Source organism: Columba livia, chromosome 9 (assembly GCF_036013475.1).
Source record: "Columba livia isolate bColLiv1 breed racing homer chromosome 9, bColLiv1.pat.W.v2, whole genome shotgun sequence".
NCBI lineage: Eukaryota > Metazoa > Chordata > Aves > Columbiformes > Columbidae > Columba > Columba livia.
This window is the reverse complement of record NC_088610.1, coordinates 15,898,344-15,909,628: the sequence shown is the minus strand read 5'-3', so window position 1 is coordinate 15,909,628 and position 11,285 is coordinate 15,898,344. Positions and strand designations below refer to the sequence as shown.

Here is an 11,285-nt window from a genome sequence, read left to right as displayed (position 1 = left end):
GTAAATATTCCACTTTTATAAAACATGCATACAATTTTTTACAATAATTTTCTAAAACTAAATAGCACTTCACAGTGGGGGTGTTGCATTCATCCCATAGGCACATTTTATACAAAACTAGAATATGAAGACAAACCTGCCAATCTTACCTGCAGAGGTATAAACTGGTTGTGAGAACCGACTGGTATAGCTCCCCCAAGAGATACATTTCCAGGATAAGCGCCAGGATAATAATGTTTAGGCACCGGAGTTCCCCAGGACACTGGACCAAACACGTGAGATGATGGAGGCATTATATTAGCTGTGAAAATAAGTAACTTTTAGCTCTTTTTAGCTCAAAAAGAAGATACCAATTCCAAGACTCCAAAAGTACCCCAGCCACATTTGTCTGCATGCTGTTTCTCTTTCCAATAAAGCCTCATATTCTTCGCATTTACTTGAAAATGGATAAGTATTTATTTATCATCAAAGAAGTCCCAGAAAAGCAGTTCTGCTGTTAGAGAATTACACCTAGATGACAGCAGAGTTGAGAGCACTACGTCATGACAGCTCCATTTCATAGCGCACATAACTTGGGATCTTCGCACCCTTAGCTGAGTGAACTGTATTAGCAGGAGGTCGCAAGTTCAGGCCATCCTTCTGAAACGAGCCAACAATATAGAAACCCTGGGGAACAGAGACGCAGCAGCTGCTGTATGGGTTACCAGGATGCCGCAGTGGTGCTGGCTCACTAATTACTAGCTGTGAACGTGAGCTTTAGTAGAACGAAAAAATAGGTGGGAACCAGAAACGCCACCAGGATTTTTAGCAATTTTTGGGTGGTTACTTAAAACGCTAATGTTTGGCAGTGTTTCTCAGTGAAAGTTTTTTACAAACAAATAAAACCACTAATGCATGGATAACCATTGGCTATACAGGGCGTGGGGAAATCCATATAGAAAATCAAATAAGAGGGTTTTTTTTACAAATTCTGGACAGGACCTATCAGCTTTGAACTATTGTTTCGAAGGAAAAAAAACCCAAACAACAACAAGACACCAACACACACACACAACCACAACCAAAAATCCCAATTAACACTGAAAGGACAAATACATTCTTGAGGAAAAGAAACAGTTCTTTGTATTGAATTGATTTGAATATTGATGAGAAGAGGTTCATGAACTGTTTTCAAAGCAGTTCAGACATACAACTACATACATGAAGAACAAAACTGGGACTTTCCAGAAGGCATTCATTTTCATATAAAGAACTACTAAAATTATAGGATATCATGACAATATCTGAAATGTGCACTAGTCAAATACTTACCAGGGGGTTGTGCAAATACAGGAGGAATGGATCCAGGTGCTACAGGAACTCCCAGCGGCTGATAATTTGGAAACACTGCGGGAGGTGGAGGCAAAGGGAAGTTTACTCCTATAGAACCCTAGGAAGAGGGAAAGGGAGGATTACAAACAGACATGATGCAATAGAGACAAAGATTTAAAAGACTCTCTGCATACTCACCAGACGCTGTAAAGCAAAAAGTGCTGCTTTCTCCTTTGCTTCAGCTTCAGAATGACACTGTGGTCCATGAACCAACAAACCATTCGATAACTTTATGTGACAAACTGTCATGGTCTAGAAAAATGAGGTAAGATTTTTGAGAGAATTTGTATTGCTGGCAAACTGTGAGATAGAAATACTGAATTTGTTTGTTTTGAAAAAAGGTAACAAAAGGAGCTAAGGTTTATTTTTAGATGGATTTCAGTGCCCATACCAAATGTCTAATATAAGATAGTTGAAACAAAGCTGAGAACTTTAACTTTTGCAGAAAAACGTTTTACCTGTGGTGTTTTTAGGAAAGAGAAATCTGGTTGTGACATTCCAAGAAGAGAACAAACACGAGAAAGTTCAGAAACAGTAGACGGTACAGGCTGTGGGCAAGGGAAAGGGTGACCTCCTGTTTCCACTGCTGGTGTGTTCTGGGGGCCTCCAGTGCTGTGAGGCTTGTTCATATAAGCAGCTGACCAAAAAAAAAAAAGGAAGCGGTATCAAACATTTTGTGCACTGAAAAGATAGCAACTTTGTTATTAGCAGAACAAAAAGCATTAGTTGATTTTTTTCTGGTATTTTCATATCCGATTAACAAAACCTAGGAAACTATAAATAAAGAGATTTTTAGATCTAAATAAAGAGGCAGAACTGAAAAAGAGACATTTTATTACTATATCTTGAAAATAAGTACTATACTGTTAGCTATGTTCTAAAATGCCACTACAAGGTAAAACTCTGAACTAGGAGCTGATGTCTAAACATACCCATTTTTTTTGTTTGTCTATATGGCAAGGGAGCTCCATGGCAATCCTGTCTACTAGGGGGAGCAGGAACATCAGTTACTTGGGATTTCGCTTCATTCTTCGTTTCCAGGTCAGAGCCATCTATCTTCAAAATCTCTTTGAGCATCTGTGTTCCTTTCTTTAAAAATAAAAAAAAACCATTCAGGGACATGATGACATTCAGATAACAATACCTTCTTTCTTAATTCTGAATTCTTAATTGGTAACAAAATCTGAATTCTTGTCTTCCTGTCAGCTACATTTTATCAAAGCACAGATAACAACATCTCAGCATAAACAAACGTGTTTGTTAATTTTCTTTGAGAATAGCTAATTAAAACCTCATCAGTGTTTAAAAGGCAGTATGAGGTTTCATGGAGTTTCTTTAAATAGAAGCATTGATGCTAAGATAGCAGACACTACACTGCAAAGTAATGATTACTGCAGTATACGAACCATAGCAAATGATTGTGGTGACAGATGTTCTTCATTTGTAGCTGTTGCTTCCTTGGAATAAGTCTGCACTTCATTTTCTTTGGAAATTTTCAAAGAAGCTAGAAGACTTTCAAGTTCATTGCCCTTCTTAAAACAAATTTTTAAAAAAAGTACGTCAACTTAGCACATTACAAGCAGATGCAACAGGAGGGGTATATTAGTTTGAGATTAATTTCATCCTCATTCAGGATAGTTTTAGCTTAGGCAAATCAGAGTCTGCTCAGAGTGTGAACAGATATCCATAGACCGCATCAAGTTTTGCATACTAAGTATCGACCAACAGAGAACTGATTTAAAGAATGATCAAGGCTACACTGGTTTGCCTTGTGTCTGTTATGAATTTGCACACAAGTGACCTGGAATAACTGGCACAGAAGAGCACAAGAAATTCAACAATCTATATCCTACCTTTCCACCTGTACAGGGACCATCAACTGCTGCTTTCTGACTTGCAGGCATGTTGGGACTTTCATTCCTCTTCAAAAGTTTGACATTGTACTTATTCACACCTGCAAAATTCTGAAATAAACCGCAGCATTTAGTATTGAATACTAATACTCCATTACTCATTATAAAACAATCATATTAAAAATGCATCTGCCAATAGCTTTCACAAGCTAATATTCTTGAAGATTTCAGCTTACTGAAAACCCAGCATTTGTGTCCTCCCATTACAGCATAGCTTTTAGAGTCTGAGAGGAATAGGAAAATCATTTGGTATCGTCATTATACATCTTAAGCACTTTCTCTCCTTTACTGTCTATAAAAATCTCTAGAGAAAAAAAATCCTCCAAAATAAAATTTACCTAGTAAAAGAATCAACTAATATACCAGTTAAAGAGAAATCTGTAAAATGATGCATCGGATTAGAGCAAGGGAAAAGAAAAAAATACATTTACTCAGTACAGAAGAAATTACCTGTTTGTTTGATACTTTGTTATGTGGCTGATTTTCACCTCTTGTGACTTTGGAATCTTCTTTAACTACAAGAGAATGCAATCTTTTGAAATGCTTTAAAAAACCTTAATAATAATCAAGACTCAAAAAAAATCCATAGCTCCATACAAGCACACAGCGTTGAATTAATTTGATGGTTGCATCTGGTGTTTAATTCATACTTCATATGCTGTTGTATGCTCTCCTTGTAGGATAAAATGAAGTATATGCAATTAGAGAACTAATTTTATATTCTACAAATATGATCACAAGCAAATTTTCAAAGCCAAGTTGTAGGGTTATTTTGTTTTGGTTTTATATCAGATGGGTGGAAAGGCAACATAATGCAGAACAGCTTGATTAAAAGGTTCAGGATTAAGTGTGGAATAACCTAATATGCACACCATGGACATTATTTGACAATAACAAGTGCAATGTAGTGTTCATATAACTATAACATACTCTGTCAATAACTACAAAAATCTCAATAGGCATTTCAATGAAGGTCAGATAAAGCAGGCAGTCCTCCTAAACAAAGTTTCTAATGACAGTACTTACATTTTTTATATGGCTCCTGTTTTCTTTGCTGACCTTTAAAGCTGCCATCATTGAATCCTGGCTTATAGAATTGACTGCCAGTTCCCAGCTTGATTTCCTGAGGTAGAACTGCACCCTAGAATTTCAAACATCAAACCTTAACCAGAAAACCAGGTATCTATCATTTACATAGCAGTTCCATATAATTAACTTTTTCCAGAGCTGCGGGTACCCTGTGTAAGAACACTTTCATCCAGAGGATTTGTTTGCAACAGTAACTAGAAACCTTTTTCTCATGTAACCAACTGACGTATAAAATTTAGTATCTTCATATTTTGAACCCAGGAAACTGTTTACATACTAACCTTCTCATGCATGTTTTGCTGAATGTGGTGAGACTTCCCAGAACTCTGCAATGATTGCCATATGCTGCAGAATTCATCTTCTTGCTTACTCTGTGCCTGACAAAATAAGAAACAACACCCCCCAACTAAATCAGCAGCTATAAACTCAACTTTGGAACAGCTCATAGTATACAAAGACATTCTGAAAATTGTCAAGTTTAACAGTGCTTATATGACAGAAATTTTCATGCTGACACACGGGATATTATACTCATTCAAGAACTGCGACAAGTTCTGCTCTAGTCTGTATCTGGACTAAAAACATCTAATGTACTAAAACACTGCTCTCTCTTAATCATGAGAAATGGAAACCTACTCTAACTATTGAGACATTTGGGTCCAATACTAAATGAACCAGAACACTCACTTTATTTTTCTGATTGCCACTCAGAAATGATCCTTTCTGGGGTGAGTTAGAGTTGCCCTGATTTTCAGCCCTGAGATTGTAATGCTGTCTTCCATTCAGTTGCTAAATTGTAGAGAGAGAAAAAAATCACAAGTGTTTCATTGCCTTAGATTTTCTTTTGGAAAGCAGTTTTTCTTGTATAGACTTAGAAAACACGAGGCAATTCTTCTCCAACACACCTACAGCAACATGAAGTTACCCATTAAGCTAATTTCCTTTGAAGAAGTCACTTTACAAAAAAATAACTTTTAATTAAACCAATGAGAGTCCCAATTCACCTGTAATCTTTCTTCCTTTACTGTGTTTTCAAACAAAGTAAATCATAACCGAGAAGCAAAATTGACAGGGAAATTATGTCTTTTCTTTCTGAGCACGGACAATCGTGGCCTACAGGGAACAGAGCTTAAAGGAAATAATTGCATCTCTGATCAAACAATTCAGTGACACCAAATGTGGTGTCACTGCTCTCAACTAAATATTTGTCTCTTGGAAATGCAACTGGAGCTACTCAGAGCCAAACAACTGTCAATAAGGAACTTGAGGCCCCTTTATTACTGGATTAATTAGTTTCTCTGAAATAAGGATTATCCTACTTTGCACCAAAGAAGATAACAATCATAATTCAGCTTCTATGGAAAAACATTTTTGTACAAACAAAAGGAAAGTCTTACTTGAGTAGGAACAAAAAGGGAGCGAGGAGAATGGTTGAGGCCTCCCAGATGCACCTTTTGTGAGCACACAGATGACTGATCAGATGCATATGAACTGTAGTTATTCGCAGCTGGCTGAGGTTTAACTATGGCCGTCAGTTTTTGATTCCCCATTTCTGACCGACTACCATGAGACAGGTTAATTAAGGCACTTGATGGCAGACGATAACCTCTGGCAGGTGAGCATCTTAAGAAAAGTGAATTACACAGTTATTTCATGTAGTTTAATTGCTCACATTTCAACATACCTGACTTAACAACACTGTTGCCTCTATGGCAGGAGATGATGACTCAAGTTTGAACAGCAGAGGTTGAAAACTGTATCCAATATTGAAATCTAGTACCTTTACACACAATGTTGACCCCCTTGTGCTCTCCTTTGTCCTCCAGTCATCAAAACCAGAAAACAGCAGTAATTACTACTACTCTGAGTTTATATTGTGCCTTTCAGTGCTGAGCTCAAAGAAATTTTGAAGATGGGTGAATTGTTACAGCATAGCTCTGCAGTAAATATTTATGTAAAAAATCAAGAACCTGAGATGAAAACTGAAGCCAGTAGCAGAATTATAAATGGAAGTTAGGCAGCATTTAGTGAGTTTTATATCTTCCTTTATCATTCTGAACAATGAAGATTATCTGTGTTACTGGACATGTTCTTGCAAGGGGTAGCATTGTGTTAGGCTTGCTGAATGCAGGCAACAGGTAAGATTTTCCTCTAAATTCTGTCATAAAACAATTTATATAAGGACAACAGTGAAATGAAGCCTGTTGGGTAAATTAGTGCACTTTGAAGTTTACTTCCTTACTTAAATACAGAAGAGTTATCACACTTTTTAAAAGAAAGGCATTAACCATGCCTGCATCTCCTGATAAGCAGTTTAGGTTTTTAACGGTGGTTACAATTGTAAAGGATCAGATGTCCACTGTTTTTTTCAATCCATAGGTTAAAAAACATACTGATAACCTGTTTTCTACATATTTGATTTAGAAAGTGATTTGGATTTAGTGGTTTACTCTGCTGGTTCATATTTGCTTTCTAAAACCAGAAGCTTCTAAATATGTAAAAAAAGCCTATAAGAGCATTTCCAAAATATAACACGCTTCATAAAAATTGGCCCTACTCAAAGAGAAAAAACACACAAAATAAATAAAAACTGTTGAGAAACAAAGTTCTAAAAAGAGGAATTAAAAATACTTGACCAAACCAATGGCAACAATTTCATGCCATCTATACCAGCAGCATGAAATTACTATGAAACCCCCTGCACAAACCTTATAGTTAGGCCTCCAAGGAATTCTTCATCAAACAGAACTTCAAAGAGCACATCTGTTTCTCTACTGGCTGTAGAAAACAAAGTAAAATACCATCCCATGTATGTAATAGTAGCTGTTTTCAACTACATTATATAAATATCTATATTAGTTATGCAATAAATAATGAAAAGACCAAATCCTAACTCATTAGCAACAACAACAACATTATTCTTTAAATGAGTAATTTCATTAACAGCAATTTGGAAATGCTCCTCAAAGCTATGTATGACTGTCCTTTTAGATATACTTCCAACAGAAATGTACCATGCATAACAATTTAATTAATTAAGAGAGCTGCTATTTATAGCAGCATGTCACAGTTGTCAGAAACAGCCAGAAAAGAGATGCAAGCCATCTTCACTTTCAGACAGTTGGAAACCAACTGCATTAACACTACCTTGTTGCATAATGATGGACTAATATTCCTTTAAAATTACACGAGTATATAATCGTTACGGAGAAAAGAACACCTCTTTAAAAAAGCTGCACTCAAGTCTAGTCTACTCAAGATTCTCTCGAATGCAAACTGAATGAGAAAGGAACTATTTAAATGCCAGGGAAAAAAAATAATTTCTATTACTAGATCTCAAACTGCTACACCCGATGTGATGTAGTAAATCCTTTTGTTTACCTGGATAATCTTGTCAAAGAAGGTATAAATCCATGCCACTTAATAGAACTAGAGTATCACAGAGTAGAAACCTAATTCCAAATAATTTGAGACAAATAATATTTGATAAAACATTAAATGAAACTATTAAGGCTAATACTTGTTTTTATCTCTACTTCTCTTTGCCCATATCTTCCCATAACTTCATTTTGTTCCTTGTTTGCAGCCTGTGTTATTTGTCTTTCTGCCTTCTTCATACGAATAAAGAAAAAAGGCTAAGTAATTTTGTATTCGAAATACAGCTGTGAAACACAAGAAATGAAAATAGTATGCCTGCAGGTTTAATTAAAAAAAAAATAAATACCTCATTAGTGCCTTCAAATTGTATACGCTTCATAGGCGAGAAATTTCTGTGCATTCATAACCATTATACAAAACACTTTTCTGAAGCCTGCTTTCACATCACCAGCTGTAGGGTTCTTTAGCTACAACACTACAAGTATGAAGAAAATATTACCTCCTTTGATTCCTATAACGGTACCTCGAAGGCCAACCGGAACGGAAAAGTTCTCTCTCACGTTGACAACACGGTCAAACAGCCTATACTCTGCATCTCGGTCTGGAACAACCCCATTCTGTTGTTCTAATGGCTGACAATAATCAAAAGATTGTGTTAATGTTTGCAAATAATAGAGATTACAATCAAAATGCTTGTATAACAATATCTGAAAATCACTATAAAGCAAACTTTCTGAAAATAAAATTAACACCATAGAACCTTCCCTCCCCAGACACAAAGCAAACTTCCATTTTTTTCTTGCAACTCCAACTGCTTCTGCCTGAGAAACAGCAGCGCTCTACATGGCCCAAGGCAGACCAAGGGGATCAAGACAAAATAAAACCATCAAGTGTAACCTGCCTGTGGCAGTAACATGGGTATCTGTGAAATACCAGGTAAGATAAGCCGTTGGTCCTATGCCAAGAACTGAACAAAAAGCAAAAGAGGGAAGAAGAGACAAATGGGAAGTACTTTCTATTTTGCCTTTGTTACGTAGCCAATAAGAACTGGAGAAGCAGGAAGGACAGAAGGTGGAAAAGAACTGAAAGTCAGTTCAAAGTCAGTAGAAACTCCTTCTAGGCACAGACTACCATTCTCAAATTGATTTTCTAGAAGGCATCATAAAATTTTTCTTCCATCAATACTGTCATAAAATTCCACTCTGAAAGGTGGTAAGCCTTGGTAGAATAAATACAATCTGGACAACTTAACTTTAAAAAAAAAAAAAACAAAACATTTTCACATCACTTACTCTGTACAGCAAATGGGGTTTCACAGTTACTCGCACCTTCTTGTTGCTCTTTCTCTGCTAAAGGAAAGGAATAGCAAGTCATTACAAACTAGTGTAGAAACCAACACTGGATCTCAGGTACAACAAAACACCTGAAAAGATAAAGCAGTATTCTTTTGTTTACTTTAGACAAAGGTAAACTGCTTTCATTAAGTCTTTAGGATGACTAAGTCCAGTTTTTAAAACATGACTGATTTCTTACCAAAGCTTTTGCATTGTTTGGTTAATTCCATAATCTGCACCAATTTTATTACATGTCCTTACAAGTAATTTCAAAGAAACCAGACCATTATCTCATGTGGCTTTGCCTTCAGTTTTTGCTTTAGTAACTTCCTTAGCCCTTTTTTTTGATCTGTGGCATTCAGAAAACAACTAATTTTCCTCAGACCAAAAAGAAAATGCAAGGGAAGAACAGCTCAATCACACTTAGAAACAGCACTTCAGTAGCTGAGAACAGATACTGACACCTGTTCCTTTCTGAAATCACCAAAAGGCAGAGGTTCAGAGCATGGCCTAATGCTGCTGAATCACCTCAAAAATAGTCAATTAAAACCATCCATAATGAGCTGGGACAATTTATATTATAAATTCAGATATTACATTACGTTACATTCTGTATTCTTTTTCTTTCAAGTAACAAGTAACCTTCCATCTTCTAATTCAAGAAATTGGAAAACAATGAGCAGCTGCTTTTTGGTTCATCCCCACTCACCATGCCGTCAAGCTGCATACCTTGCATTTCTCTATTTCTTCTTCAATTTTCTCAACAATGGCTGCATCCAAAATTTGCAAGTCACAAGATGAGCGAGACAAAGCAGACACAGGATGTGCCTTTAACCAGGCAACAATTTCTTGAACTTTCTCAGCTCTAAATAAAAGACAACATGAATTATAACTTTTAACTGCACAAACTAAGCATTTTACCCCAATTTAATCGGCCAATTATTATCATATAGGCACAATACTTGTATACACTCATAAAGTAACAGAATTCAAGAGTTCTGTATGAGTTTACTATAGAGGTTGAAAAAAAAAATATCTCTAATTAAATCATGTAACACTGTTTCAAAACTATAACCTGTAGTTGTGTCTCAGATAAAAATAAAAGTAATCAGTAAATTATGTTTGCATCCAACCAACTAACCATGTCCAGCTGTGATTAAAGGTTCTGTGACCAGCTGTTTCTCATACCACAGTAAGAAAGAACTTCAGTACATGCCTCTCTAGTAAAATGGAGCACAAACCTGAGATTCTTATATTAGTAACAGAAGAGTCCCACAACGGTACATCTGCCTGGTAAGAGTCCTGTGGAGTGCAGCATCATGCAAACTTACCAACTCAAGCCCGTGAATAGGGCTTACTAGCTAATAATGAAAGCTTTTTCAATGTTACTACACTGTATCTGGAACCAAGGTTGCTCCTTGTGTCCCATGAAACTGACTGAATGTATACTAAAAACGTGCTTTAAATTCTGTACATTATTTTTCAAATTCAAAGTGATCTTCAGCAATTACAATAATTATTGCTTGTTTTCCAAAAGTGATCTTTTGCTGACTTTGTGACTCTCCATAACTCTGCTTACTGAAAGTTACTTTAAAAGCAAGAGTTATGAAGTAGCCATCAAAAATTACATTTCTCACTTATTAGACTTGAGATAAGAGTCTGACAGACACTTGGACTGCACAACTGCAATGTAGACATCCTGATAATTTTTGAGTCATCACTGAACATGCTACTCAAGGAACAGCAAAGTTCCAGTTACATACCAGCCACTATATGACCACCACCAATTTAACAATGTTGTCAGCTTTTATTTCACTTATTCTAGAAAAAAATAAAGGAGAAAGATGGCTTACCCATTCTCATCCTCTCCAGGCCAAATGTCATCTTCATAGAAGATATCTTCCTGGTTGTTCTTGGCTATGTAAGTAAATAGTTCAGGAACCCTAAAAAATTAAAAAAAACACCCCAAACTGAAGAAAACTTGAGTTTCACATCAGCATAAACCACAAAAAAAGCCTCATCAAAACAAACTTTGATGAGCTTTTTCCTATTTTCTTATTTTTTAGTTAATCTAGCATCATGCTGTTCATTTGTCAAGGTTAAGCTGCTGACAAAATTACTCTATCCTAAAATAAGCTTCTCCTTGGAAGGAAAGACAGCTGGAAGGAGAATATTGGAATAAAGGAAATTTCATCAAGCA

At 36.1% G+C, this 11,285-nt stretch overlaps 1 protein-coding gene across 9 annotated transcripts in view; it reads right to left on the bottom strand.

The window, feature by feature from the left end:
* The window catches only part of XRN1 (5'-3' exoribonuclease 1), a 35,837-nt gene that overhangs the window by 4,106 nt on the left and 20,446 nt on the right, over window positions 1-11,285 (bottom strand). For 3 of the 9 annotated variants that reach the window (XM_065072980.1, XM_065072981.1, XM_065072974.1), the window contains exons 26-42: window positions 10,939-11,028; window positions 9,815-9,950; window positions 9,044-9,100; window positions 8,251-8,383; window positions 7,082-7,151; window positions 5,771-5,996; window positions 5,061-5,162; window positions 4,655-4,750; window positions 4,311-4,425; window positions 3,735-3,799; window positions 3,225-3,335; window positions 2,778-2,903; window positions 2,304-2,460; window positions 1,830-2,008; window positions 1,510-1,623; window positions 1,312-1,429; window positions 150-301 (exon numbers count right to left, since the gene is read on the bottom strand). In XM_065072980.1, the coding sequence (XP_064929052.1) occupies window positions 150-301; window positions 1,312-1,429; window positions 1,510-1,623; window positions 1,830-2,008; window positions 2,304-2,460; window positions 2,778-2,903; window positions 3,225-3,335; window positions 3,735-3,799; window positions 4,311-4,425; window positions 4,655-4,750; window positions 5,061-5,162; window positions 5,771-5,996; window positions 7,082-7,151; window positions 8,251-8,383; window positions 9,044-9,100; window positions 9,815-9,950; window positions 10,939-11,028 (2,047 nt within the window). Of the gene's footprint in view, window positions 1-149; window positions 302-1,311; window positions 1,430-1,509; window positions 1,624-1,829; window positions 2,009-2,303; window positions 2,461-2,777; window positions 2,904-3,224; window positions 3,336-3,734; window positions 3,800-4,310; window positions 4,426-4,654; window positions 4,751-5,060; window positions 5,163-5,770; window positions 5,997-7,081; window positions 7,152-8,250; window positions 8,384-9,043; window positions 9,101-9,814; window positions 9,951-10,938; window positions 11,029-11,285 lie in introns of those variants that run through there. The other 6 variants (XM_065072977.1, XM_065072975.1, XM_065072976.1 and 3 more) reach the window with 6 other exon arrangements.